This window comes from Cryptococcus depauperatus, chromosome 1 (genome assembly GCF_001720195.1).
Source record: "Cryptococcus depauperatus CBS 7841 chromosome 1, complete sequence".
Lineage (NCBI taxonomy): Eukaryota > Fungi > Basidiomycota > Tremellomycetes > Tremellales > Cryptococcaceae > Cryptococcus > Cryptococcus depauperatus.
Genome location: NC_089468.1, coordinates 929,150 through 956,980, shown reverse-complemented (window position 1 = coordinate 956,980; position 27,831 = coordinate 929,150). Strand labels below are relative to the sequence as shown.

At 44.8% G+C, this 27,831-nt stretch overlaps 11 protein-coding genes across 11 annotated transcripts; 4 read left to right on the top strand and 7 right to left on the bottom strand.

Annotated features, from left to right (window-relative positions):
- Positions 1 to 859: 859 nt before the first annotated feature.
- Positions 860 to 1,804, bottom strand: L203_100378 (uncharacterized protein; the record flags this gene model as incomplete). The annotated part of the gene is made up of 4 exons (XM_066209837.1): positions 860 to 1,134; positions 1,181 to 1,301; positions 1,348 to 1,429; positions 1,479 to 1,804. 4 exons carry the CDS (start codon positions 1,802 to 1,804, stop codon positions 860 to 862), a joined length of 804 nt encoding a protein of 267 aa, XP_066065934.1.
- Positions 1,805 to 2,010: 206 nt separating this feature from the next.
- On the top strand, positions 2,011 to 3,698 carry L203_100377 (uncharacterized protein; the record flags this gene model as incomplete). Its single annotated transcript, XM_066209836.1, has 6 exons — positions 2,011 to 2,640; positions 2,696 to 3,071; positions 3,124 to 3,260; positions 3,316 to 3,410; positions 3,463 to 3,594; positions 3,647 to 3,698. 6 exons carry the CDS (start codon positions 2,011 to 2,013, stop codon positions 3,696 to 3,698), a joined length of 1,422 nt encoding a protein of 473 aa, XP_066065933.1.
- A 1,403-nt stretch (positions 3,699 to 5,101) lies between these two features.
- Positions 5,102 to 8,363, bottom strand: L203_100376 (oxoglutarate dehydrogenase (succinyl-transferring), E1 component; the record flags this gene model as incomplete). Its single annotated transcript, XM_066209835.1, has 5 exons — positions 5,102 to 5,617; positions 5,669 to 7,572; positions 7,621 to 7,873; positions 7,920 to 8,121; positions 8,179 to 8,363. The coding sequence occupies 5 exons, from the start codon at positions 8,361 to 8,363 to the stop codon at positions 5,102 to 5,104; spliced, it is 3,060 nt and encodes a 1,019-aa protein (XP_066065932.1).
- A 1,750-nt stretch (positions 8,364 to 10,113) lies between these two features.
- Positions 10,114 to 12,325, top strand: L203_100375 (uncharacterized protein; the record flags this gene model as incomplete). The annotated part of the gene is made up of 4 exons (XM_066209834.1): positions 10,114 to 11,063; positions 11,114 to 11,431; positions 11,476 to 11,813; positions 11,877 to 12,325. 4 exons carry the CDS (start codon positions 10,114 to 10,116, stop codon positions 12,323 to 12,325), a joined length of 2,055 nt encoding a protein of 684 aa, XP_066065931.1.
- Positions 12,326 to 12,847: 522 nt separating this feature from the next.
- On the bottom strand, positions 12,848 to 14,120 carry L203_100374 (uncharacterized protein; the record flags this gene model as incomplete). The annotated part of the gene is made up of 6 exons (XM_066209833.1): positions 12,848 to 13,083; positions 13,129 to 13,237; positions 13,284 to 13,319; positions 13,374 to 13,461; positions 13,665 to 13,962; positions 14,018 to 14,120. The coding sequence occupies 6 exons, from the start codon at positions 14,118 to 14,120 to the stop codon at positions 12,848 to 12,850; spliced, it is 870 nt and encodes a 289-aa protein (XP_066065930.1).
- A 275-nt stretch (positions 14,121 to 14,395) lies between these two features.
- Positions 14,396 to 15,160, bottom strand: L203_100373 (uncharacterized protein; the record flags this gene model as incomplete). Its single annotated transcript, XM_066209832.1, has 3 exons — positions 14,396 to 14,635; positions 14,689 to 14,895; positions 14,960 to 15,160. 3 exons carry the CDS (start codon positions 15,158 to 15,160, stop codon positions 14,396 to 14,398), a joined length of 648 nt encoding a protein of 215 aa, XP_066065929.1.
- Positions 15,161 to 15,779: 619 nt separating this feature from the next.
- On the bottom strand, positions 15,780 to 19,553 carry L203_100372 (uncharacterized protein; the record flags this gene model as incomplete). The annotated part of the gene is made up of 10 exons (XM_066209831.1): positions 15,780 to 16,281; positions 16,337 to 16,585; positions 16,636 to 16,905; positions 16,957 to 17,127; positions 17,176 to 17,534; positions 17,589 to 17,931; positions 17,979 to 18,837; positions 18,904 to 19,246; positions 19,298 to 19,309; positions 19,359 to 19,553. 10 exons carry the CDS (start codon positions 19,551 to 19,553, stop codon positions 15,780 to 15,782), a joined length of 3,303 nt encoding a protein of 1,100 aa, XP_066065928.1.
- Positions 19,554 to 20,346: 793 nt separating this feature from the next.
- On the bottom strand, positions 20,347 to 21,112 carry L203_100371 (uncharacterized protein; the record flags this gene model as incomplete). The annotated part of the gene is made up of 2 exons (XM_066209830.1): positions 20,347 to 20,816; positions 20,872 to 21,112. The coding sequence occupies 2 exons, from the start codon at positions 21,110 to 21,112 to the stop codon at positions 20,347 to 20,349; spliced, it is 711 nt and encodes a 236-aa protein (XP_066065927.1).
- A 693-nt stretch (positions 21,113 to 21,805) lies between these two features.
- On the top strand, positions 21,806 to 22,476 carry L203_100370 (uncharacterized protein; the record flags this gene model as incomplete). Its single annotated transcript, XM_066209829.1, has 7 exons — positions 21,806 to 21,919; positions 21,970 to 22,065; positions 22,113 to 22,136; positions 22,188 to 22,248; positions 22,299 to 22,337; positions 22,385 to 22,394; positions 22,473 to 22,476. The coding sequence occupies 7 exons, from the start codon at positions 21,806 to 21,808 to the stop codon at positions 22,474 to 22,476; spliced, it is 348 nt and encodes a 115-aa protein (XP_066065926.1).
- Positions 22,477 to 22,942: 466 nt separating this feature from the next.
- Positions 22,943 to 24,920, top strand: L203_100369 (uncharacterized protein; the record flags this gene model as incomplete). Its single annotated transcript, XM_066209828.1, has 8 exons — positions 22,943 to 22,999; positions 23,055 to 23,166; positions 23,256 to 23,289; positions 23,351 to 23,740; positions 23,791 to 24,091; positions 24,143 to 24,343; positions 24,397 to 24,603; positions 24,657 to 24,920. The coding sequence occupies 8 exons, from the start codon at positions 22,943 to 22,945 to the stop codon at positions 24,918 to 24,920; spliced, it is 1,566 nt and encodes a 521-aa protein (XP_066065925.1).
- Positions 24,921 to 25,058: 138 nt separating this feature from the next.
- L203_100368 (uncharacterized protein) lies at positions 25,059 to 27,757 on the bottom strand (the record flags this gene model as incomplete). The annotated part of the gene is made up of 13 exons (XM_066209827.1): positions 25,059 to 25,107; positions 25,154 to 25,350; positions 25,400 to 25,768; positions 25,820 to 26,230; positions 26,275 to 26,461; positions 26,511 to 26,596; positions 26,649 to 26,758; positions 26,810 to 26,877; positions 26,927 to 27,042; positions 27,094 to 27,222; positions 27,272 to 27,408; positions 27,463 to 27,657; positions 27,715 to 27,757. 13 exons carry the CDS (start codon positions 27,755 to 27,757, stop codon positions 25,059 to 25,061), a joined length of 2,097 nt encoding a protein of 698 aa, XP_066065924.1.
- Between the last annotated feature and the right edge of the window lie 74 nt (positions 27,758 to 27,831).

Here is a 27,831-nt window from a genome sequence, read left to right as displayed (position 1 = left end):
CAGCCCCAAACCAGATTTGGCGAACCTACCCTGCATTGACACAGCATTGCGGAGTTAGGAAAATCTGTGAACAATTTACAACGAAACGATCCATCCGACCTTTGGCCAGAGACCCAGAACCAAATACTATGTCTATCTGCACAAGTCGCCTCCAAATGTCCAAGCCATCACCCGAATAGTATACAAGTCTTCAAACCCCATCAGCGAAAAATAGAATTTAATTGGTCAACTCCACAGAAAGTCGAGTCGTATGTAAGAACATGCAAGGCCAATAAATGTCACAATGTACGGCTTGCGGAATGCAGTGACGACAATAATATTGATAGCTTACCATTCCAAGATGGTACAGTCCAGACCAGAACAACTGATCGCATTGAAATAGTTCTGGTGTGATTCCAGGGACCATGACAATTGCGTTTCCGTCTTTGAGATTCAAGATGTTCTTTTCTACTTATCATCTCCACAAAGATTCGACCAACGATGGGTGCTATCTTGGGAACTGCCAGCCAGTTTAGCCATTAGCTGTGTCAACCAAGCGTGACGATACCACATTGCTTTCAAGCTAAACTCTTACGACAACGAAGATAGGATAGTCAGGCTTATCGGAACATTACTGTGCTCGCCTTATTTAGCAAATGACATACGCTTGGTTACGAGCATCGGCACTATCCATCTTCCTCACAGTAACACCATGAATATAATCCCCAGCAGTATGAGGGTAGCAAAACCAAACATATCAGAAGCTCGAATACGTCCTATAAAAGGTAATCGAAAGATATGCGTAACATATCGGCGCGCCGTGGGTCGTTACGACGTCATGTTCCAGACAAGGTTGATTACATCGGTATACCTGCACTGCCTACTTACCGAGCATCGCTTCTCGGTCCATCACCTTTTGATCCAACTTGATGAGAATGACACTCCGCTGCGGGTACGCATCGGTGGGCACAGTGTGAGCAGTGACGCGGGCGGGCTGACAGTGAGCAGTGACAGTGCATAGGAGACTCACCATATCGAGACCATCCAGCACTCCCTCAACTATCCCGGCGGTGAATGCTTCGCAAGATAGCTGAGACATGTCTTTGGGAATGGATATGAATTGGGTTAGCGGAGGTTGGTTCAACGTTATCATATCTGCACCCTCATGAGTCGCCTAACGCCTCTGGCCGTTGTGACCTACACTCATTTTCCTCTTCTACCGAACGCTCCAGCCCATCTGCCGGCTTTCCAAAACAATACCGGTAGATTTGAGTATGAATGAATTGCAAAGCTGGAATAAGACGATGTTCTCTCTTGGGATCCTGCTTGTCCTCAGCAATAAATTCCTCGCTCTGCTCCTAGACGCACTTTGGTCGATGATGCCTGGGTATTCCGCAAAAGCAACAAGGCAAGAATACGCTGGCCTGCATCGTAGCCCAGGGATGATAGCCTTTGACCGCGAATCAGTCCATGTAACGCTCGCAGATGGACCAATCTACCTCGCTTCTAGATCAGACACACTGTCGACTCTGCTCTGACTGTAGCCCACAATTTCCGCAAACAAAAACGCCCACGCGCCTACAGACACCTTGGCAGATGCCGTTCTGCCTATGGATCTATCTAGGATGTTGTTGGTCGGTGGTGCAGATGACGATGAAGGAGCGCCAAAGAGCTGCTGTTGAAGCGACGAGGGATGGATGACTGACCGTACCGACTCGCGACGGTTGAGGGTCGACGTCGAGTTACTTTGAGAGCTCCCATAGAGCGACGTTGCTGGTGAGGCGATAGACGAAGGCAATGAAAAACGAGATGAAGTATATGCCATGGTAAGATGTAAATCAAAAGTTAAAATTAAAAGAAAGAATTGTAATGTGATTAGAAAATAGAAAAGACGGTTGTAATGGGATTTAAAAAATCCGGTATCGCGTGGTCCAGGCCTTGATTTGTGTTTTCGCTTTCAATTCGATTTCTATTTATTTAATTTCTAATCCACATTTCTATCTCTTCATTCTTTCTGAAACTCAGTTCGCCATGGGTCAAGGCCAGTCCTCTTCTAAAAAGCTCGGCCGTACATCCTCCAAGCAGCTATCCGCCAACGACCTAGCAGAGCCACTCTCAAAGACTTTTATCAATGATAATGCTGCCCCAATACATGATGCCAACCATAGCTCATCTCCTACTACCATCCCAAACACGCAAAGTATCATGACGACGCCCAAGGAATCATCGCGTATGGTGCCTTTCCGAGGTAGCTCTCCACCGCCGCCCTCAGCTATAAACATCTCTCCTACAAGCACCACGCTAGGCGGCAGAGTCTCTCCTCCTCCTCCTGGCGTCAATAACCATCTGGCAGGTTCCCCAGCTCCATCCGGTCATATCTCTCGCGATTCGGCGTCTTCGCTTTCACCAGGATCCGCTCTGACGCAAACCGTTTCTCGCTCCTCCACAGGCCCACCTGTAGGCATCCAAGTCCTGGATGTGGACAACATGATACAACGTTTACTCGAGGCTGGATATAGCGGGAAAGTTACCAAATCTCCACCGCTCAAGAACGCAGAGATCATGAGCGTATGCGCAGCTGCGAGAGAAGTATTTCTGAGTCAACCGACGTTGATAGAGCTCAGTCCGCCTGTCAAGATCGTAGGTGATGTACATGGCCAGGTGCGTCAGTCTTCGTCCTTCTGGTTAATGCTAATCCTTTGTTTTCGCGTTATAGTATGCAGACCTGCTGAGAATGTTTGAAATGTGCGGTTTTCCTCCTGCGGCAAATTATCTCTTTTTGGGTGATTATGTCGACAGAGGAAAACAATCGCTCGAAACTATCTTACTGTTGTTATGTTACAAGATCAAGTATCCCGAAAACTTCTTCTTACTGCGAGGAAACCACGAGTGTGCCAACGTCACGCGTGTCTATGGATTTTACGATGAATGCAAACGACGAACTAATATCAAGGTTTGGAAGACGTTTATCGACGTGTTCAACACTCTCCCCATTGCTTCTATCGTCGCCTCCAAGATTTTTTGTGTGCATGGAGGATTGAGTCCGAGCTTAAAGAGCATGGATGATATCAGACGGATCCAGAGACCTACTGGTAAGTCCCCTGTTGTCTGTTTGGTTATTCAAATTGATGTAAGATATGCTAGATGTGCCCGATTATGGACTACTTAACGACCTCGTTTGGTCTGATCCGTCAGACACAGCGTTAGATTGGGAAGACAATGAGCGAGGCGTGTCGTTTTGTTACGGCAAATCTGTTATCAATGCCTTTTTGGCGACTCACGTGAGTTGTCTCTGCCACTGACAGTTGTTGTAATGCGCTTATCTAACCCTTCAAGGATATGGACCTGATATGTCGAGCACATATGGTTGTCGAGGATGGTTATGAGTTTTACAATGATCGGACACTAGTAACCGTTTTTTCAGCTCCAAAGTAAGACTTCTTGCCATCTCCTATTCCTCCAACTGATAACCGTTTTACATAGTTACTGTGGTGAATTCGACAATTTTGGTGCCGTCATGTCTGTCTCTGAGGATTTGCTTTGCTCGTTTGAACTGCTCAAACCTCTCGATGGTGCCGCATTGAAGAAGGAAATGACCAAGTCAAAACGGAAATCGTTCGTTTATCTTCCCCTGTACCCGCACAAGCTGACATATAATGCAATCAAGACTACAAGCTCATCAATCGCCTCCCAACAACCCTATGACTCAATCTTTCTGAGAGACGCCCATTCTATATTATCGCCCCTGCCTTGCCTATTTCTCGGTGTAAATGATATCGTCTACTTTTCCTCTACAAAGAAATACTCGATCAAGATAAATTGCAAAAGCAAGCAAGAAAATATAAACGATATAGTGTCTTTTCGAACTGTGTGCAAGTGCAAACCAAGGGCTATTGTACTTTATTTTTCATCTTTCTATTTGGACAAAGCAGCAAGTCTTATTGTATTATATGCTCATTTCATTCGGGCTTTCTCCCTGTTTTTCTCATCTTTACACCTGTGTCGCGCGCACTCAAATGATGAAACGGATAGAGCAGGATTGGGATTCATTGGATTTTTTTCTGGCTGGAATGTTGTCAATTACGATTCAAATGGGATAGCAAAAGAGCCCAGGAATGAAGGGAACCAAATGGGTTTTTAGGGCAGGACGAGGACGTTAAGAGAGGAGATGTGGGCGTGTTGTCTGATTGAAACTGATGGATTGTAACAGGTTGGGCAGAAAGGCCAGTTGAGTGTTGCGAAATACATTAGAAATGGTGGAAGAGCGTTGATTAGGACTTTGGATCGACAGCTTTTATCCCTTTTACAATCCCTTACCTCACGATCTTCTTACTTTGTTTTAATTGGACACCCAGCACACCAACCGCAGGGATTGGATAAACAATTTGACAGCTCCCACCTTTTCCCTTCTCCTTCATTGATCTACTTGTTTAACTTGTTGGTTTTGTACGTGGATGCCATCAGATATCAAGGGCTTTTTGTGTCCCGTCGCCCACTAATATCATTTAACAGGGAATATAATATGAAGAAAAAACAAACAAAAACAGTTACAAAACCCATTACCACAACTCAAAAACATGTAGATAGACATTTCGAGAAGAAGCGATTTTAGCCATAAGGCCAAGAGTATTTGTAGGCAAGCGAAAGAGGCTGAGGGAGATTGGAAGATGTTTCGTTGTTTGGGGTCTCATTTAGTTGTCATTTCCTTCACATTTCCACTACTATTACTCTTCTGTAAATATGGTTTGTCTAAGCGTACGCACATATGGGTCTATTGTCCTTTTCTTTTATCTATCATCAATTCTCTAAGAATAAAAAGGTATTTTTTCCGGTTTCATTAGCCTACCAGAGTTAGAATACTTGGCGGGTTGTTCATTTTCAATCTTGACAATACAACAGTTTCTCAAATTCATAACCATGATTTGCATGCTGAAACCGAGAACTTATAATAAGTGGGTAGGGAGAAATTGTACATGAAATGTTCCAACAAAAACCTTTAATCTTCCACATGCTCACATGACCCACTCCTGAAAGCGTCAGTCTTTTAGTCATACTAGCCGCCTCTTGTATCCTACGTTTTACTCCATCTAATCCCCTACGTTATTGAGCGATAGCAGTATTATTACTGTTCAGAAGGAGCAAAAGCCATTTCATTGATCATCTCAATCTCCTTCTTGTGGGCATACTTGGAACCAGTTGCAACAGAACTACTGGGTTTTCTACCAGCATAGACTGGGACTTTTTGTTTATGGTGCTCGCTCTCTTGAAGAGCGGTAATAAGTCGCGGCTGAACATAGGTCCATGCACCATTATTAAGAGGTTCTTCTTGAGCCCACATCAGGTCAGCATTGGGATATTTGTCCAAATGAGGGGTTAACAGGTCATAAGGCAATGGCGAAAGTTGCTCGATTCTCGAAATGGCAATATCGTTAATACCACGGTCTTCACGCTCTTTCAATAGTTGGTAATAGATTTGGCCAGTACAGAGAATGTGTCGTCGAATCTTCTCGGGCTCAACGAGATTCTCAGGATGAGGTTCAGGGAGGTATCGCTGAAACACTGTCTCTTCAGTGATTTCTTCCAAGTTTGATCGGGCGAGGGGATGGCGGAGGAGGTTTTTAGAGAAGAACACAATTAACTAAAAACATGCTATCAGTAAGAACCACATGAAGAGGCGGCCACCACATACAGGTTTTCTAAAATCTCTCATGTTTTGTCGCCTTAGGACATGAAAGTAGTTGGCTGGAGTCGTAGGGTATACAATTTGCATGTTGCAATCTTGATGTTGCCTTTCCAACTTTTCAGGTGACGGGTATACCCGAGGCTCATCGTCACAGAGTTGAAGGAATCGCTCAATGCGACCAGAGGAATGTTCAGGACCTTGACCGTCGTAGCCATGAGGAAGGGAAAGAACCAAACCAGTTCGTTGGAACCATTTTCGCTCACCAGCAGCGATGAATTGGTCAATGATACACTGGGCATTGTTGGCAAAGTCGCCAAACTGAGCTTCCCAGATAGTCAAGGAGTTGGGAGAAACAAGAGAATAACCGAGCTCAAAGCCAAGGGTGCCAAATTCGGAAAGATGAGAGTTGGTCACAGTGAATGATCCCTGGTCAGCACTCAAGTGTTTCAAAGGCACGTAAGTCTCTTCGTTCACTTGGTCATGCACGACAGCATGTCGCTGGGAAAATGTACCCCGCTCGACATCTTGACCAGAAATCCTAACATGAGTACCATCAAGGCAAAGGGAGCCAAACGCAAGGGCTTCGGCAGTAGACCAATCAATGTTTTTGCCTTCGTCAATAGATTTGCCACGGTTGCTAATGATACGGGCAAGGTTTCGGTGGGGAGTGAACCCCTCGGGGTATGACGAAATGACTTGGCCTATGTGTTTCAAAGTGTCCTCGGAAACGCCAGTAGGTTTTTGCGGGAGAATTTCTTCAGCAAGCTCCTTAGGGGAGGGGAAGCCTTCCCATGAAGAAGAAAGCCATTCTCGAGTAGAAGGCTTGTACTCTTTAGAGCCATCATACGCCTTTTCAAGCATGCCCCAAACCCACTGTCTGTGCTCATCAATCTCTTTCTCGGTGAAAGTTCCTTCTTTGATCAAATTGTCAGTATAGAGTGACAGGACAGTGGGCTGTTTCTGAATAGCTTTGTACATCTTGGGCTGAGTGAATGAAGGCTGGTCAGTCTCGTTGTGGCCATATCGACGGTAGCAGACAATGTCAATCACAACGTCCTTCTTAAAAGTCGCTCGCCAGTCAGCCGCGAGCTGACAAACATAATTGACCGCTTCGACGTCATCACCATTAACATGGAAGATGGGAGCATCTATGGCTTTGGCGATATCAGAGGGGTAGGGAGTAGATCGTGCAAATCGAGGATCGGTGGTGAAGCCAACTTGGTTGTTGACAATAAGATGAACAGTACCTCCAGTACCATAATTGGGAAGGTTCTGCATACCCATTGTCTCGTAAACAACACCTTGGCCGGCAAAGGCGGCGTCACCATGGAGCAAAACACCCAGAGCAGAAGATCCATCTCCTTCGTCACCCTCAAAGTGTTGGATGCCACGAGTCTTTCCAAGGACAACAGGATCCTCAGCCTCAAGATGGGAGGGATTAGCAACAAGAGAAAGAGAGACCTTTTTGCCGGATGGAGTAGGGCGGACATAGTTGGCACCAAGGTGGTACTTGACATCACCACCACCAGTGTCGCCAGCATCTTCGTTGCCTTTAAATTCATTCAGGATAGCCTCGATAGGTTTTCGGATAACGTTACCGAGAACGTTGAGACGACCTCGGTGAGGCATACCGATGACAATAGACTTGATCCCTTGGTCGACTGATCGATCAATCAGGGCTTTCATACCAGGAATCAAAGACTCGCAGCCTTCAAGGCCAAATCGCTTCTCGTTGGGGTATTTAGATGCAATAAACTTTTCAAAAAGCTCAGACCACATGAGACGGTCAAGAATCATTCGCTTCTCCTCGGTAGAATATTGCCATTGCGATGGGACTTCGACTCGCTCTCGAATCCAATCACATTGTCCCTTGTCGACAATGTGGACGTATTGACAGCCAAAGTGGGTACCTTTTATATATCAGACTAACCCTTCGTTTTTGTCGATGAACTACGTACAATACATCTTCTTGAGCTCCTCAATGATTTGGCCAAGAGTCATGGTGTCATTCTTGACGTGTCCGATAAACCTAGGCAAGACTCCATCGCCAAGTCTAAACTCTTTCTTTAAATCTGCCTCAGTCCATCCATATTGGTCAAGCCTGAGCTCTGGGGGCACGCGAGAGTCCAGGTCGGCATTGGCAATGTGGAGTGGGTCGAGATTGGCAATGTGATGGCCTCGCACTTGGTAGGCGCGGACAAGAAGTTGGACCTAAAGCAGTTTGTATATAGCTCTACACGTTGGATAGAATACTCACTTTCAAGTAATCTGTGACATCACCACCACCCTCAACAGAGAGCTTGGGGCTTCCACCGGCAGGAGTAGGAACAGCATCGCCCATAAAGCCAGGAGGAGGTGTAAAAGCTTGGGAAGACGGGAGACCCTTGTCTAGACCAGAAAAGTAGGTCTGCCAAGATACATGGACCGATTTTGGATCTTGCTTCCAAAGACGATACATCCTTCCAAGCCATCAGCTCTTATCTCTGATACAGCAAGATCAGGCCAGCCAAACTCACTCTTCCGTATAGTAGGTGTTGCCACCGTTGGCAAACGAATCATTTTTACTTGGGGCAACTGCCTCGGTGGCGTAATTTCGTCTTTGAGAGATTTGTCGAGAGGAGACTACGAAAGAGAGGATGGTACGACGGGCGGGTGTCGCCCGTGGATGTATGTGCAAGTGTTTAGGTAACGACCTCAGCATGCTGGGCTCTTTGCCAAATGAGCAAGAGAAAATGAAAAGGGAAGAAGACGAAAAGAGAAGAAAAAGTTTAAATGTTGAAAGAAACCAGGCCACATGCAAGACACACGGAGCCAATACCGCGTCACGTGACTATTTCGGTTTTTATCGGACACAGCCAGATTCTGAGACAATGTTGTATTTTCAAAAGGCCATATGCATACAATAATGACAGCGACGAAAAGTAGCCAAGTGCGTTGTGGCATGGGCGAACCCACTTTAAATGAGAGAAAGAATCTGCCTAGAAGCTAGACCTTTGCCCAAGTTGGTTGCCCGTATATCAGACCGACTCTTACCTCCGCGCATCCGTCCACATAAACCACTCATCCATTGCAGGATCACTTGTCTGCGTTTCGAGTCCCATGCGGTATGCTTTGAATAAGCACAGTATAAGCAGGTGTCTATGGCTTTTGTGAAGTGAAAAATTAGGAATAATGATAGTTATAGAAAGAATTGTAAAAAGAATGGATGAAGGATGCACTACTACACATGAATAGTGGAGGCGAGCCAGGACATAGAGGTAGGATCGAATAAGGACAATATACTGCCAGCTGAGATGATTTTTCAGTTAAATTTTGGAAAATATTTTCAAGTTAATCTATAACTTTTGTACATTTAAATCAACTGCTTTACAAATACCTCTTAAAGCTTCTCCATCCAATTTTTGATAATCTCCTCAAAGCTCTTCCCTTCCTAGTTTTCAAGCTCCGGCTTGCTCTGATTCTTCCTGTAACCATCGCCCCATCTTTTCATGGCGCTGAGCAGTAAATGGCCAAGTCGCTGCCGATAACCATCTTCGCTGAGATGTTGGCCACTGACTGAGTATTTGTATAGGAATTGTTTGCTTCCAAGCAGCTTGGTGAGACTAGAAGGGTTGCTAACTAGCTGGATGACGGCGTTTCTAAAGTAGAATAGGGACTATAGAGGCGTTTGTGAGTATACAGAAATTGACTGTCCGTTAGCTAGTACTGCTTATATAACGGGCAAGGAATTACGGAGAGCGTCTCGAGATTATTCCACCCTTGTTTTCTTTCACGTCCGTTCCCAAAATCCCAAGACTTGATTATCCAGGATTGGTCACAGACGGTAACCTCTACCTACCGCACAGCAAAGAACTTGGCAAAAATACCCGCAACCTTGTCTTCCTCCAAAACGATAGCTCGCCTCTCAACTCCAGCAGGGATGTTTTCGTATTGCTGCTTGGTCAATGAAGGACAACCAGCTTGATTTCACTTGCCCTTTGGGCGTCCACTAGAGGCGGTAAGAGGTAGGAACGTCCGATGAGAGCTACTGTAGGAATGGAAAAGCTTGCCAATTTCAGCTTCTGATTATGATGGGAGCGAGCTGCTATCCAGACATCTATGCACAGCTTATACCTCTCTATCCCTCAAGTGTCCAACAGAGCTCATCGTCATTGGAAGGCAGATGCAGGTCATCATTGCACATACCTCATCGTAGCTACCATCTTTCTAATAGGATTAGTAATATTTTGTTGTACTATAAATTGGAGAACAAAGTTGTTTATTCAGCGACTAATTCAATAAGAAAACCTATAAATGTTTATGCAGATCCTACAGAAAATGTAATGGCACGTGGGTGCCACGTGAGACGCGTGCCTGGTTTTCAAGATTTCTTAAAGATTTTGTTCCTCAGCCAAAAGTTTTATTTTGCTTTTATTCTTTTCTCATAAAAAGATTTAATTTTTTTTCGAAAAATGCCGTCCAAGACGGTTTCAAAAAAGCGTTCTGCTCCAGAGAATGGCTCGGCAGCAAAAAAAGCAAAGGTTCAAAATAGCAAACCCCAGAGCAATCAAAAGAGTAAACCTCGGTCTGCTCCTCGAGAGCGAGAAGAAGAGGTTAAGAGGCGAAAAAAGCCCATTACACAGGGAGGTGGCGATGAGGATGACGATGCGAGCATGGGAGAAGGAATGTTGTCTGATGAAGAAGAGTTGAGAGAAGAAGTCATGGCAGGAGCAGATGTTGAAATGGGTCAAGAAGAGAACGAGAAACAGCCTGAAAAGAAAAAGCTAAGCAAAGCGGAAAAGCAAGCGCTTCATGCCGCTCAACCTCACCGAACCACGCTCTTACCCTCTCATCCTCTTTTACATGATACCCTCTTACCCTTGTGGGAAACTGCCCGACGTGCAGACATTAGTAAAGACGAACGACACAAGGCTATAAATGATCTATGGCAGTCCGTCAAGGGTAGGGTTTTAGAAGTTTCAAGAGGGCATAAAGGCGGACGAGTTCTTCAGACTATAGTAAAGTATGGTGGTAAAGAAGAGAGGTTAGGTATTGCCATGGAACTTGAGCCTCAGTGGAAGGCCATGATGGAATCCAAGTACTCCAAGTTTCTTATGTCAAAACTCATTCGGTACTGCCCTTCTATACGACCTCTCCTCATTCCACACCTTGCTCCTCACCTCTTGACTTTGCTTAATCATGCTCATGCTGTCGCGCCTTTGTCTGATTTCTATGATCTCTATGCCTCTGCTAAAGAACGTCGTATGCTCGTACGAGGCTTTTATCCAAGAGAGGTCAAGATTTTCGATGGCGCTAAACAAGGCGCTGAAGCCAGAGGCCTGGAAGTTAGTCTAGAGGAATTAGGTGATGGCAAAGGCAGAGAACGTGTATTAGATTTAGTCGAAAAGACTGTTTTGCAAGTGTAAGTGGGTTATTACTTGTCTTGAGTGCTTTTGCTGACATGTTACAAAGATTCAATGCTACACAGAAGAACGCTCTCAATCAAGCAATATTCCACCGTCTTGTTCTTGAATACGTCAAATGTATCTACCGGTTCCTCAACGCCGAAACTGCCTCTAAAAAGATGCAAGAGCTGCTTGCCGCTGGCGCTGAAAGCTTTCCCGAGATTGTCCACACAAAGGATGGATCATCAGTCGTAAGGGAGTTGATTGTTAGAGGAAACGCAAAGGATAGAAAGGTCATCTTGCAGCCGCTGAGAAAGCATGTTGAAGCTCTGTGTAAAGATGGTGATGCGCAGATGGTACTCTTTACTGCATTTGATTGTGTCGAGTACGTTGTTATGCTTCATTCGGTGACTGCTGACAGAGTTTTAGCGACACAAAATTGATGGGCAAGGCCTTTGTCTCTGACATTGTCTCTACTGCAGACAGCCTTGCTTTCGACAAGCACGGTCGTCGTGTCCTTCTTTACCTTCTTATGCCTAACACCACTCGCCATTTCATGCCTCAAACATTGTCCTTTCTTTCGGCATCTCGAGAACAAGCCAGGGAAATAGGTACTAGTAAGAAAGATCAGGAAGTGAGAAGAAAAGAACTATTAAGCCAGGCAAGTGAAGGATTAATTAAGCTCATAGAAGAGAAGGGAGATGAGATGGTCAGAGATCCAGGAGCAGGTCTAGTCGTTCAAGAAGTGATGCTCTACGCCCAAGGCAGTGAGTTTCCCTAGTATCTGATTTGCTTTTCTGGTGCCAGTAAATGAATGCTAACCTCTCTAGATAAATCCAATGCAATCCAGACTCTGGCCAGTACTGTGGCTCAAGCATATCCTGATCCAGCTCCACTCGATCCCAATCCTGATCCTATTAGTTCCCACCCTCTTGATCTTTCTCACGCTATTCGCACCTACAAGACTCTCATTGCTGGCGGACATTTCGATCACAAAACTCAGACTCTGTCTATCCCTGATCCCTCTTTGGGGCCTGTTTTGGCTAAAGCCGTGTGGGATGTCTTGATATCCGAGAAAGTTGGAGGAGCGGACAATGCTGTAAGAGTTTGCAAAGGTAACGCGCCTTTTGTCGTGGTAGAGCTCATCTCTGCTTTACAAAAGAGTGGCGAGGCAGCTGAAGTGAAAAAGGTTTTGGGAAGGAAAGAGGTCAAGGATGCTATTAGAAAGAGTATAAGGAAGGGTGCTGGATTATTGTCGGAGAAGCTGGAAGAGTTTTGAGTGTTTAATTTAGTGCTTTTCTTCTCTGGTTTCTAATGAATCATATTTATCTAAATTGTATAGCTGTTCAAGCGGCTAGAGTGAGCTTATTGTTGCTTGTCGAAATCTGCTTTGTCGTCTATCGACTTGCATTCGGCAATTCAAATACATGGAATTTATTACATCTGGAAAGCTCATCATCTCAGTCTCTCATACTGATATTTCTAACAACCTCTTCTAATGATTGCCGAAATCCGATCAATCATGCAAAGAGTTCTCCTAGTCTGAGCTATTTATACCAATGTACCAGTATAATTGTATACAACACGACGAGCGCACGTAGCCTGCAGATTGGATGATGAATAATATACACGAAATGCTTTTAATACTGTGACACCTTCATCTTACTCCTTCACGTCTACCATACTAGGCCTTAGGTTTTCGATCTTGTTTGCACCAAAAAGCCTCATTGCCAATAACATTTCTTAAGAAAAAACTACCAGAATTGTTTAAGAGTCTAACTTAGCAGGAAAGTTCATAAGCTTAACTTACTGTTCGCCAAATGTTCAATGCCCTGCTGGCCCCTACCGCATTTGCATAGAGAAAGCCTCTGCCAGAGCCGATGGTATTGGCTCGTAAGCAAAAAGTTTTCACAGCATCGCTCCCTCTCCATATGCCTCCGTCTACCCAAACCTCAAACCTCCTTTCTTCCTTTGCACTCTCAGGATTAGGCGGCGTAAGGTTCTCTGGGTGCTGAAGAGCATATTCTCGAACGCCAGCTGGTCCTCTGAATTGGGAATATAGAAGCTAAGGGGCATGTTTACGTATCTCAAGCAGGGTGTCGAGACCAGTTTTTGTGGTGTCTAATTGGTGGCCGCCATGATTTGTTAATAGGATATCATCGCATCCTATATTGTAGGCAAGTATTGCATCCTTTTCATCCATCAGCGAGCGATTCATAAATTTTGAGTGAACAGACCTTGACGGTTTGGACGCCTTTGATAAGCAAAGGAAGCTTAGATTGAGACCTTATCCATTTGATATCACCCTAATGGAGGCTTGGGCTAACCCCAGCAAACATAGCTTCGCTGATGCCCTTGGTATCCTCGTGCTTTTCGCAAGCTCCAATTTTGGACAGCTCAAAGTTACCTTTGAGTCTGAAGTCTCTTACTCATTTGCCTCCCACAGCAGCACCAGCTGTTAATAGCATAGCATTGAGCTTGATTTATTTAACCTTTTTAAATGAAATCAGCAGCGAGATCACGTTTTGAGTTGACGTGGAGTTGGAAGAAGAGTGGTTGGTTGGGTGATCGTACTTCGCATATTTCTTCCAGAGAGTAGGATGCAAAGAGATTTTTACTTTCTCTCATTCTCTTCTTCATCCTTTGGAACCTTTAGCTTTAACTGCTCCTTCTCTTCATCTGTCGCGGGTGAAGCATCCAAAGTTCCTAGGTGTTGCACGCTCGGCGGAAGATTGACAGCTTCCAGTTGATTAGAAGGGTGTCTGGGATTAAAAATAAAAGTGACGTCTTTTGACCGGTTGTTTTCAATGATTTCTCTTCCTCCAAGATGGTCATCAAGGAAATCTGTCATACTGCATACATATTTCAAGATCAGAACTAACCCTGTGCAATGGCTTAGTTGAAGTAGATGTATATCTGCACGTCACTCAGCCTACGCCCCAGCTCAACAAGTCTCCAAGATTCAACTCACTGGTACAGCCAACATCACCCAAACACTTGCCCACAACTTTGAAGAGGCTGTCGACGGCGTTTGGTAAGCGTGGGTAGGAAAATTTCAACAGGATACTGTACATGAGCGCAGTGTTCTAAGGGTAACACCCAAAAGCCACATCATTCCAAGTCCAGCTTTTCCCTGAAATCTAAGAGGGAAGAGAGAATGAACTTTAAGCATTTGTATCTCAAAAGTAAATTGGCTTGTAACGGCCGTCGAAGAGTTCATTTTCCAAAAGTTCGGATCGGTTTAATCTGCCAATCACGTGACAGACATTGACACTGCCTCTCTGTTCTGATTAGACAAGCGACAGAATGGAGATAGGCGTGCATGGGTGCTACAATGGGAAGCTGAAAATCAAATGACAGTATTAGTCTCAACCCCTCCAAACAAGCTCTTAACCCAGCTCTTCCACCAAGGGCCGCCTACGGCCTCTCCACCACCAGCTCGTTCCACCGAGCCACCAGGTCCACCAACGATACGTCCTTGTCTCTTGTGACTGGCTGGGTAGAGGCTTGTCCGCAAGGCTACTCCAGTGGCAGAGAGGAATATGGTCGCCCATCCCCAGACGGCTCCTTGGATTAGTGGAGCAAAGAACTGCAGGCAGTGATGAGCAGCCACTATGTTTTGTGACATTGGTGTACACATACTTGATCTCTGAATGTGACCCAAGCAATATTGGCCCAATCTACGTCCACGTCGCTGCCCCAGATGAAAACCTCATCCTGGTCTGCGCTTTGCACCAATGCTGTTCCTGCTGTCTGCTTTTGCTGCTCCAATTTCTCGCCTTTTGATGCTATCGATGACTTTGATTGAGGTCGTGGCTTGAGAAACGGTCTGATAGATAAAAGGTAGGACTGTGCATACAACACGGTAAGCTACCACATGGCATGCTCGTACATTTTATACTCTGAGACTGACTTGTTCAAACCTCAAATCTGGCAAAGGAATCATATGTCCACGAACTCTTCTTCTTGCCTCTTCCTTGGTCTTCTCTCTATTATGTCTAGAAGGCGTGGGAAGATTGTCGGGGAAAGCAGAGGAAGTGGGCCTGTTGGAAGGGTGATAAACCGCTTGCGCCTGGTTAGAGAAGGGAAGATGAGAAGGGTCGAGGGATGTCATGGTGAACTTGACGTGTTTGAGTGATTTATTCTGTCAACGGTAGCTGGTTATAGGGCCAAGTGTATAGTGTAGTTACGACAAAAAGCTTGATGGATTGTAAAATCTTTTTTAAAAAAATCCAGTACAATAGTAGAAAAGAAAAGAACTGTAAGAAATGCATTCGAATAAGTATAGTGACATAGGGGTGGCTATAGGGTGACGTGTAATTTCATGATCACCCCCTATCATTGTTATCCAATACCTTTCTATAAATCAATTGCTACATCAGAGTATGTAGCTAACTGCCATATCAGATATACTTATGAAAGGTGAGTAGATAGCAGTTCAAAATACAATCTAAAATTCAAAATAATTTAAGATAGAAAGAGCCACTTTAATAAACAATCTTCTCTCTATATATAAACGCTTTAAAAACAACGTTCAAATTCCTTACCATCAGATGGTCAGATTCAACAACTGGTCATATTTCTAAACATCATTATAAGAGTAAATGAAGTGATGCCATTCTTCCTTACTAAGCCTATCCCCTCCTTCTCCTATCAGATAATTACAACTGGCTCTTCATGTTAAGGCAAAGACGTCCAAGTAGGAGTGGATTCCTTGGTCAAGTGTCTGGGTCTCATTGGTCATCGCGTATAAGCTTGGAAGGTTGAGTTGGTGCTTGGGAAGAATTGATGTTCTCAGTGTGTGAGTGTAGGAATTGGTCATGCCATAAAGTGTTGCCCTGCTCCTGCAATTCAGCCAATTTGATAGGTGTTCCTGATCCAGAAGATGATTCCATGTTGGCATCTCTCAATTCACCACTAGCACTGCTCACGTTGCCTTGCGTGATTTCTATCGTTTGATTGCTTCCATTGCTATCAGGCGTGCTCCTAAATGAGCTGGTTCCCGCTGTAGACTTTTCTTGTACGTGTGGAGCCTGTTGAGGATAGTAAGGATTGATTTTGAAGAAACAGGGAAATGAAGGATCGGAATAGGTGACAGGAATGGTAGAAAATGAAGAGCGTACGGGTGGTTTTGTATAGCTAGGAGAAGGCTTGGGAGTCCGCCAAAAACCTCTTTTAATATCCAGCGTAATTTGAGCATGCCATCCCATATCAGAGCCTTCAATTAGTCCGGGCCTGTACTTTTGATTAGCCTCTGTATGACTGTCTCAATGCCAAATTGTCAACTTACGCTTCTGGTCGAGGGTGATCAGGATAATGAGCCTTAAGCTTTTCAAAAGTTGGGTTGATAATTCGATCCAAAAAGTATTCTAATAGCTGTGCGTGATGTTGTCCAATCTTAAATTTCATTCCATAATGGGACAAAGTAAGTCTTATCATTTCACAGTCCATTCTGTAAGTCTCTGCACTGGCGGCATTTCCAGCGTTAAGAGCATGACGCAGGAAAAGAAGCGAGGTTCGGGCTACTGTAACCAAACATCTACATCAACTGTCAGACAATCGTCCATCAGGCACTATGAATATTCTTACACGCTAATAGAAGAGTGCATGACACTTGCAAGCCTGTCCGCATCTCCGCCCACAGCACTTGCCAATTGCTGCACAATATTGACAACTGCTTGACAGGCATTAGCCAATCTTTGCGTGGGCTGGTCAGACAGATCGTCCAGGTCGGCAAAGGGTTCATAAAGACAGATGATGGTAGCATGAGGAATGAGATGAGCAGCGATAAGATCATTATCAAGTTTGCCTCTGGGTGTAAGTTTACAGACATTTCGAAGACTGGAAGGAAAACTCATTCTGATATGTGATCAGCCGACACTTGCTAGCATTAGAGGCATAATGACTGACTGAAAACAAGTTATGGCATTGACCAGCTCTTTGTGTTCTGGCTTTTCCAAGCCATCAAGATCATCATTCGGTTGCAGTCTCCTGTTTTTCCAACGTCGGACAAACTTGTTTGCACGATTTAAGAGGATAATAGCTTTCGCGACCATGACAAATGAATCAACTACAGGATGTCTTAAAAGGCAATGAGCTATCATTAAAAGCGCAAGTTGAAGAACCCACTTTAAATACAGATCTGGAGACTCTATATCTTGAGGATTAGGATTGATGTTTTCTGTTTCCAGCTCATAATCCTCCAAAGAAACCGGTAATCCTACCGTCAACTCATCCAGGCTCATGCTACTACCCCAACCGCTTGCTGCACCCGCGATAGTGTCATGATACATAGCCATCCAAACTGTTGAACGACGTTCTTCTCTTTCTAAAGCGTCTATCGGAGGTGGCAACATGATGGACTTCAGCGAAAGCTCAGCTGAGCGGACACTGAGGCCTAGAGGAAGGATCATGCGAGCCACAAGACCAATATATGCCCAACATTCTAGCATCCGCGCATCATCAATAAACACTCTGCTCAGAATGATCTAAACGAATTTCATCAGCAATGTTTTACTGATCAGAACACGAATTTGTCCAACCATAGCTCGAACTACATCAAACAATCTATCACCCGTATCGAGTCCACATCGTACAGCTTCCTTCGCAAAGGTAATTTGTCGTAACCCAAAATCTCCTGTCGTTTTGCTTCCCGAATCTCTTCTGATGTTCGTTGATTCTTCATTTTTGGCCCACTGCCGATCCCTAGTTGACTTTATATATATCCCAGGGTCACACCACGTAGCGGCTATGGCACATATAGCGTGAATCAGAGAAGAATGAGGAAAATTTGAATGTGTAGGCGGCAGAGTCATACGGGCCAAAAAACGCGCGCGATGAAGTATTCGTGGTACATTCGGGACAAGGTCAAAGAATATCTCAATTCTAGGATCAAATTAGCAGGAAAAAATCAGTGGGTGTTGATTACTGACAACTCATGGACTACGTTGGGTTCGGGTAATTTTGCAGGCCAACCCGGCCAAAAAATATCCATCAAGAGCTGTTGCTGCATGACAGCGTCCAACCCGGCTTGCAGTCCACCCATATCAGTCTCCATCTCTATAGGGATATCTGACGTTGGGACTCTTGCTTCTGTCGATGATTTTGTTGCAGCTGCTGCAACATTACCCCCTGACCTGCAGATATTGGTGACATGGGAGGCTGTAGAATGTGTTTGAGCCATGAATGCTGAAGCATTAATAGTCTCAAAGCCCTCTACACCCCTCCAGTCTTGCTTGTGTGGTTCAACTTTAGCGTCCATCAGGTCAAGAGAATGGTCTGGAGGTTGATCGCATGGGAGGTTGGACCATTGATTTGTTGTATCAGCTGGGGAAAAGTTGAATAATTCGCTTGGAGAAAGAATATTTGGTCCTGCAGATGAATCACCCGACGTCATGTTCCCTGGGGAATTATCATTGAGCTGACTGGATCGCCTCGAGAGGTCGCCGGGCATGGGCGGTAACTGGCCCATAAATGAAGAGAAATCCTGGCCAACGCCAAGGTTAACCAAGTGATTGACATGCGTAGCTTGAGAATGTATTTGTGCTAGTAAATCAGTAGTATCCAAAGCAGCGGATGAGTTGCCCCACATGGCATTGCCGTTGGAAACTTGGTTATCGATTATTGGCCGTTGATGGTTGGATGTAGTGAAAAGGTTGAAAAATGTATTGGGTGTTGTGGCAGACTGATCTGAAAACAGCGAAGAGCCTGTCCAAGGCGCAGATGTTTTGTCGGCAGAAGACCTGGGCACTCCTTCAACTTGCTTCGTTGCGAGCATAATTTGTAATTCCTCTATATCCCCATCAGGATTTTTGGTTCAACCAAATACTTTGCTGAGCCTAAAACAAATCGGCATACCAATCTTTTTCGTCAACCTGTCTCTTTCCTTCTCAAAATCATCTTCCTTTCTCTTACGCCTACCTTCTCCGATCGCCTTTCGCTTTTTCTTCCCATTTCCAGTATTGTCCCTCGCCTCCTTGTCATCGTCGTTGCCGTCTGCAGCAGACGGTGACACAGATTTCTTCTGCCTTTCTTTATACGCGTTACTGCCATGTCTTCTTGCTTGCTCTTCAGCAGCTTCGGATCCGTTTGCCAAATGAACCGAGTCATCATAATCGCAACACAAAACCGGATTACTCTTGGCTGATGTACGAAGCACATGTCGATAAGACCTTATGCAAGTCGAGCAATGTGGCCGCGCCTATCATAGCGTGAGCTTTCTCCCAGATTGAACGTGTGATGTATATCTTACCGCATCACATTTCTGTCGTTACCGTCAGTTAACCGCTTTGCTAATTCCACCACACACTTACCAGTTTTCTCCGCCTACACTGCAAACAGGCCTGGTTTTTTTTCAACACATTCGCAACATCACTCTGCCCTCCGCTGCTCCCACTTGCTTGCCTTGAGCCTGGTGCATGATGTGGAACGTTTGCGGTATCGACATGGACAATTCCGTCCAAGGGTGGCGGCGCAGTGAGACTGCCCGAATGTACATAAGCTGGCATAATGATTGCCTACTCTATATATACAAAAGACAAAGAAGAAAGAACAAGAAAGAAATGATGGAAATCGATAACTGAAATCAAAATTGCCATTGCCCAAAAACAAAGCTACCTTTGACGAAATGGCCGGAATCGACTCATAATCGTTCGGCATGAGTTAGGTACACTGGTTCATGTTTGTGTTTAAGAATTTGGGGATTTTTGCCCATAGATAAGCTTATTTTGGGCCAGATTTTGGGCCACCTCAATCAAGATGTTACAGGTGTGTATGTGTGATGATCGAGAAGGTTCCCCCCCCATTTAAAAAAACCGGAGTTAGTTTTCTGGAATCGGTTTTTATATAAATTATTTGTTTTACACTTTGGTTTATTATTTTCACTCTTTTTTCAAGTTTTCGTCTTTCTGGTAGCATGGGATATAAGCGATAGCAGTATTGCATTTGTAACTCTCACCCAAATCCACGGCAAAACCGTAAAAAAAATGGCAGTACCGTCATTACCAGGTGCATCATTGATAAATGGAATGAGAAGTTGAGACTATAATACACAACTCTACAAAAGCTAATTCACAACCATGGAATAAAAGAGGCATATATGATCTATAAATTGGCACAGTGGAGAGGTGATATACACAATAGCTATCAAGGTAGGTGGGATAAGGAATGCCAAGCAGCCGTGGGTAATCCTACAACACCCTCGGATGGCGAGAGTATACCATCCGCTTGTCCTATATACATGATTCAGTGCAGTACGTCGCACGACTCGATCCGCCAACAGATGCACAGGAGCAACCAGCGCTAGATGAGACCGAGTAATCGAGGGTCACGCGAAGGGTCGAAATGTTGCTTCTTTTCTCCAGACGGAAACTCCTCTTCGCGTATCGGCTGCTCTTTTCTTAGCACAAATCCACTTTGCTTGTTGGGAATATGGCCCGTCGTTTTCGACCGAACCATGTGGGTGGGAAAATCCGTCAAAGACCGATCCGTGGATTCTTTGACACCATGATCTGTGGAGACCGGTAATTGAGGCAAGTGAGAAAGCGATTTTATACCTTCGCAATTTGTTATCGGTTTGGGATTAGCTTCGTTATCATCCACTGCGGCGTTAGAAGTCATTCCTAGCCCCATATGGTGCACAAAAGAATCTTTAGGGTGCAAGGCGCTAATAGGAGTGTTGCCGCTAGACGATGAGGAAGCAAACGAAAAGGGCCTAATTCCCAAGGAAGACAGGAAGGATGGCCGGCGAGAAGGCGGAGGGGTTGGGAAAGCTATGTAACATCGCCATTATAAGCTTGGTGCAAGAAGCCGATGAAAACCACAAACTATCGCTCGCTGATCCAAAACTCATTCGCCTCTCTGCTGGCGATTCACGCTCCTCTCTATCTATCGTGTGTGTTCCCGCATCAAAAGTCGACAGCAATTGATGAAGCCTCGATTCGATAACCGGGTCGTAGTGACCACCCGATGGATCCGCTGGAGGTGTGCCATTTGGAGTAACCAAATGTGAAGAGATGTGGGAGCTGGAGAGAATGGGATAGGGTTTCTTTGGAATAGGTTGAGCCATCACAATAATACTCCTGCCTGTCAAACAATGCGTATAGTGGCGAATATGTTTAGATGTAGGTGAAAAAGATTTTATATCCTACAACCTACGTTCAAATATAAAGTCAGCCCAAGATCTCAGTGTCGTCACGAAGCCCGCATGCATCGGAGGAGTCCCTCAGATGCATGCCCGAGAGCAAAAACTATCCAAACAACCAGTAAACTTCAAAACGGATCTCGAAGAAGCTATGCTCTACATGCTCCGCCCAAACCTAACAAAAAAAAACAACCAGGTGATCTCGCAGCAAAGGCGCAAAACTCTGTACTCACTCTGTAGCCACTGTGGGTACCAGATATGTGTTTGTAGATGTCTCTCAAGATTGTTCAAAACCAATCTCAACTACTGTCCAGGTCGTTTCTTGCCAGTGTGTCTCTTGGCTGTGTTGTTTGTTGAAATACAAATACAAAAACAAAATACAAAAAAAAAAATTAAAAATGTTAATCAAATGATAACCTTTTGTAATGTCCCGCCCTGGATTAGTCCCGGGTTCTAATCATCGGAGGTCCGTTCAACCTCCATCCGGATTAATCGGTCACCGCTCCGATACAGGTGATGACGTCACGCTTAAAGGCTGGCGTATATATATATAGTGTGAAGCTGTTTTATTCGTTCTTTGCTTTTCTCGCTGTCATATTATATCATCGACTGATTACAATGTCTGTTGCATCAAAATTGAGATCATTCCAGCCGTTCAGGGCCCAGCAGGTATCGTTTCGCTCCAGGATAGCGCCAAGGAGTATGGCGACAAGACATGGAAATGATCCCGATGTGTGTAGGTGTCTTGTAGGAAGGGAAGAGTCATTCATCAGGACGCGCAGGTTTTGGCAAAGGAAAAAGCTCGCAACCTTTCCGGTACACAAGATTCATCTTCACCTCACAAGGAGCACGCTCCGGGCTGGAATGAGCACCTTGCTGTGAGTCTGGTGATGGCTGGTATATGCGAATACTGACCATTGCTCAGTCTGATGCAGAAGCCAACATCAAGGTTGGTTTGTACGGGATGACAAGATGGGATGAAGCTGACAAGCTGTTGAAGGCCGACCAGGCAGGACCAGAGGGCAAGCCTAGCAAGGAACTTCAAGACGCTACTGTCAACCGTACGCTGCGTCGCAAGATACAATAAAGGATGAATTTGACATTGACATAGATGTGAACAAACATCACCGTACGGATGATGGCATCGCTGGTACGGAACACCATTCATCTACGACCAAGTCCTCATCCAATCTCAAGTGAGAAACTCGTAGGTGTTTGATTTGTTTTTGAATTCTATTAGTTATGTTGGTCTTGAGCTTTCCACTGACGATTCGATTGTATGCAGATAAAAGCTGATCGTGGAGAAGCGTAATCTTACACAAACACAAAAAGCAGCATCCTTGAAAGGTATCACAGATTGTTGTATCTTGACGGGGCTGGAAGAAGCGTATCCATGAATTAATCCTAGCAACAAATGTTGTGTGCAGACGTTTGTTAGATGTATTGCATCATATATAGTACCAAGCAATCTTATCATGGCTCTCTCCACTGTATACGGTTGAGAGCATGCTATTAACGCTGCTTATAAATTCCCAGTCTCCATTTAAAACAAGTTTTGTTCAAAACGATCAGCTTTTTTTGCTTCTCATAAACTGCCACACTCAAAGCAAAATGACGCACCAAAGTTGTTGTGACCGGTAATGTGAAGTTACCGGAACAACCAATCAAGCTCTGTCGTATTCATAAAAGCCTCTCAATAGTCAACATTTTCCATCCCTTTTCTCTTTTTCTTCTTCATCAATTATTCCCATAACCATGGCCATCCAGAATATTCAAGACTTGAAGGAGTTAACAGAAGATGAAGTCGCCAAGGTGCGTCCATTTACTTACTGGATAGGTACGAGCAATGGCTGATGTCGGGTAATAGCACAATAAGCAAGGCGATCTATGGATTATTATTGACTCTATAGTATATGACCTCTCCAAGTTTGGGAATATGCACCCAGGCGGGACTGGTGTTCTCCTGGATCCAGACGTTGGTGAGTCGTTGCGGAATCACTCGGTACATGGATGCATCCGCCATACCGTGTTGCTATTCTGTAGCATCTATATGCTGATATGTGTGCAGCTGGAAAGGATGCGACCACTGTGTTCTTCGGTCTGTAGGTTTCGTCGCCTCTTTCGTATTTTGTTTTGCGCTGACTCACCATCTCATTCGTCTAGCCACAGACATGAAGTTCTACTCAAGCCGCAATACCAACGCCTCATCATTGGCCGTCTGGCCAACTCGGCCCCGCGCATCAAAGCGCCTGCTTTAGGAGCACTTTCAACAGTTCCTTATGCTGAGCCAACATGGCTTACTCCGCAATTCAAGTCTCCATATTACAAAGAATCTCATCGCGCTCTGCAAAAAGTTGTTAGAAAGTTTGTTGAAGAAATCATCCGGCCCGATGCCCAGCTTTGTGAAGAAAATGGTAAACGAGCGAGCAAGGAGGTCTTGGATGCCATGGCCAAAACCAACCTCAATGCCATGAGGCTTGGTCCTGGAAAACATTTGTACGGGCGTACACTGTTTGATGGAGTTGTTAAAGGCGAGGAATTTGATTACTTTCAGTGGGTCACCTTGCCTTTTCAAAAGATGTTATATTGACAAGTATGGCTAGCGAACTGGTGATTAATCAAGAAATTACTCGCTGTGCCGCACGAGGTTACGGTGATGGCTTAAATGCTGGTATGGTCATTGGTCTCCCTCCAGTACTCAATTTTGGCCAAGAACCATTGCGATCTAAGGTGGTTGAAGAAGTTTTCTCCGGTCAAAAGGTTATCTCCTTGGCTATTTCTGAAGCTTTTGCGGGTTCAGATGTAGCCGGTTTGAGGACGACGGCGACAAAACAGTCTGATGGAAGTTGGATCATCAATGGAACGAAAAAGTGGATATCGGGTGGCATGCACTCTGATTATTTCGTACGTTTTATGCTGCCTCATTTAGCAAGTATTTGTACTAAATAAACATAGACTGTCGGTGCGAGGACCGACGGTGGCCTCACAGCTTTCCTGGTACCTCGTACAGAGGGCGTAGAAACAAAACAAATCAAGACATCATATTCTACTGCAGCCGGTACGGCCTATATCACTTTTGACAATGTTCGTGTACCGGCCGAGAACATGCTGGGGCCTGAAAATGGCGGCTTGATTGTCATCTTGAGCAACTTTAATGTTTGTCTGATTCTTCAGCTATGTAACAGCCACTCATAGCTAATGAATACTAGCACGAACGATGGGTTATGTGCTGTTCTAGCGCCCGATCCTCTCGAACAATCGTCGAGGAATGCCTCAAATGGGCCGCTCAGCGCAGAGTAGCTGGCAAACCTCTCCTTGCACAACCTATTATCAGAGCCAAGTTAGCTAGTATGATTGCCAAAATTGAAGCGACTCAGGCTTGGTTGGAGAATGCCACCTTCCAGATGTGCAACATGGTATGTTTCACCCTAGTTGACAAAAGGGAAGTGAAGCGCTGACAGTGCAAAAGACCTATAAGGAACAGTCTCGTAACCTTGCTGGACAAATTGCTTTCCTCAAAATGCAGTCTACCCGCTTTGCAGGCGAAATTGCCGATGATGCTGTCAATATCTTTGGTGGGCGTGGCCTCACTAAGACGGGCATGGGCAAACTTGTGGAACAATTCCAGCGGACACAAAAGTTTGATGCAATTCTTGGCGGCGCCGAAGAGGTATTGGCAGATCTGGGTGTTAGGCAGGCTATGAGGTACATGCCCAAGGATGTAAGGTTGTAGATTAGTATAGTCTTTAATTTCAAGGCAAATTTGATATTCTGTTGTTTTAGTTTTGTACCATCTATAGGAAAAAAATAGGAATCGTCAAATGCATCAACATTACAACAGATTAAGTATTTGATTTGATTGCGACAGTGTCTAGAAATGTTGCTTCAGACCACCGCCTTTGAACCTATAGAAATGCGGTCTACAGAACAGTCAGTAACTCTCTTGACAGTAGCAAAACGATTTACGCCAATTCGACCAACCAGTCCTCATCGATCACAGTCAAGTCCCTCATGAAACTCTTTGTGGTCTCTATAACTTCATGATAGATGACCCAGCCAGTTGAAGGCTGACGAGTAAACATGACTGATGAGGGATGAACGTGTAGAATGGCGCCTTCTCTAGCTGATCGAAACGTCCCATCCGGCATCATCCTTGCTGCATTCTACATCACATCAGCTCATCCCCTTACGACCTATTCCGTAAAATTTTACCTTGAAGTAACCGGAGACCAGGCATTTTCTCAATCTTACAGCATCACCTTCACAACTCTCAGCCTTTATTCCGAATCTATCCAGGTATTTTTTTAATTGTTTTCTGATAGACATTGCCCGAGAAAGAGCTTTGTAATTAAGACGGTGATTACCACACCATTGTTTGTCATTACGGCCATAGTGGACAAAGGCATTGTAAGCATTGAGAAGGGTCAAATGGTCGCCTTCTTCTGCAGTGAATTTTCTACGCTCCAATTCCGCCATGGTAGCTTTAGTTCCTCCGGCCGTGATGAAAACATTCTGAACGGAAGTCATGGCCGCTATAGTCAGTATCTCTTCTCCACATTTAAATTCATGAGAGTTCAGCAACTGCATTACCAATTAGTCTTTTCCTTCAAGAAACCTTGATATTAAACGCACAATAGCAGCCATCATAGGATCAAGCGGGACTTCCGCCATACGCTCGCCCATAGGAGTCGTTAATCTGCCTTCTTCATCTATTGCTTTAAGGCAAAACAAAAACTCCAAAGCTCTGATCATCATGTCACTTGGTGGCGGACTCATAAAATCAAACTTGGCGAGATTATCTATACCTAAAGCTTTCAGCTGTAGTAGATATAGGGAGATATCAGATCGGACCAGTTCTGGAGGTGTAGTGATGGGCATTGGGGACGATGGATTTGTGGTGGGCAGAATGGAAACTGGGTAAAGTCGAAAGCATTTCCCTGGCGATGTACGGCCTGCTCGGCCAGCACGTTGGTTTGCAGATGCCAAAGAGCATGGCGTAGTCGTGAGGACGTCCATACACGTCCGAGGGTTAAACGTTTTGATCTATGCCCATTTCAGCAAGCCATTCGGTGTTTTGTAAGACAAACCTTGACAAAACCAGAGTCAATGACGTATTTAATACCGTCAATGGTTACACTGGCTTCAGCAATATTCGTTGAGAATATGACTTTACGTGTATCTCGAGGAGGGGGGTCAAAGATAAGCATTTGCTCTTCTGGGGGAAGAGTGGCATAGAGGGGTAATGCAAGTAGTTTCGGGGCGGCTTTTGGGAGGCTGTGAATGTATCAGTATCGCCTAGAAGTGTTAAAGTAGGAGTAATAACCTTTGTAATCTATCAGCGACGTTTTGTAAAACTTGATCAATCTCTTCTCGCCCAGTCAAAAACGCAAGAACGTCGCCTGCAGGTTCCTGCAGAATGATGAGCCAGTGGAACTTCATTTGATGGAGCTTTGAGAATTACCTTCAGATGCAAATCAAAAACAGTTTGTACCAGAACTTCACAATAGTCTGAGCATGGTTCTTTCAGATAGGAAACCTCTACTGGGAACATTCGACCTTCCAAGCTGACGACTGGTCACACTGTTATCAATATCTTTTCATCTAGTAGAATCCAGGATGTACTTATGGCATCATCTATCGACCTATCATTGCCATCGGCATTGGAGTTGAAGTATTCCATGAAATCCTCGCTACGGACGTGAGTTGAGTTAATCTTCACAGCTAGCTGACAGGACGCACGCATCAATAGTCGCCGAAGAGACAATAATTCTCAGTTCTGGTCGCCTTTTCATAATCTTCTTAAGCAAACCTAATAACAGATCGGTATATGCGCCCCGCTCGTGAGCTTCATCAATCTAGAAGATAATACATAAGCCATAATCCTATTCGGAAAGAGTGAGATGTACCATTATCACGCTGTATCTGCTGAGCAGAGGGTCCATCATCGTCTCCCGGAACAACATGCCATCCGTCATGTATTTTATCTTTGTTCTTGTTGGGTTTGTCAAGTCTTCAAAGCGTATTGAATAGCCAACCTAGTAGAATCTTGTCAGCTGCTACACAAAAAGACATCTAATAGCGCACTTCATCACCTAGTATACTTCCGACTTCTTCAGCTACACGGGTAGCCACACTGGTGGCAGCTACTCTTCGTGGCTGAGTACAAGCTATGACATGGCTCTGTTCCGTCCAGCCAGCTTCATGGAGATACTGTGGAATTTCTAATATGTTTTATGAATTGCCAATCTCCACAGGAATATTCAACCACGACATACGAGTAGACTTTCCACTGCCCGTCTGGCCAACAACAATGACCACTCGATATTTTTCAACGCAGTACAACAGCTCCTCTCGATGCTTATATATAGGCAGTCGTTTCCGTTGAGATTCTATGCCCAAACCACCATTCTTGGATGTGTTCACTGGAAGAAAAGAACCATCCCCTTCAGATTCTCTATCCAGCGAGCTACCTGTTCAACGGCTCATAAGCTGGTACACCAAAAGTCAGTGGGTATTGATCAACTTACCCGGAGCAGCTGCGCCAGGCTTCCAAAATTGTAGAGGAGGCATATTTATTGTAAAGTTTGAAAGTCAACATGTCAATAAATCCGTCGAATCTTCAAAAAGATGTATTAACGGCGATG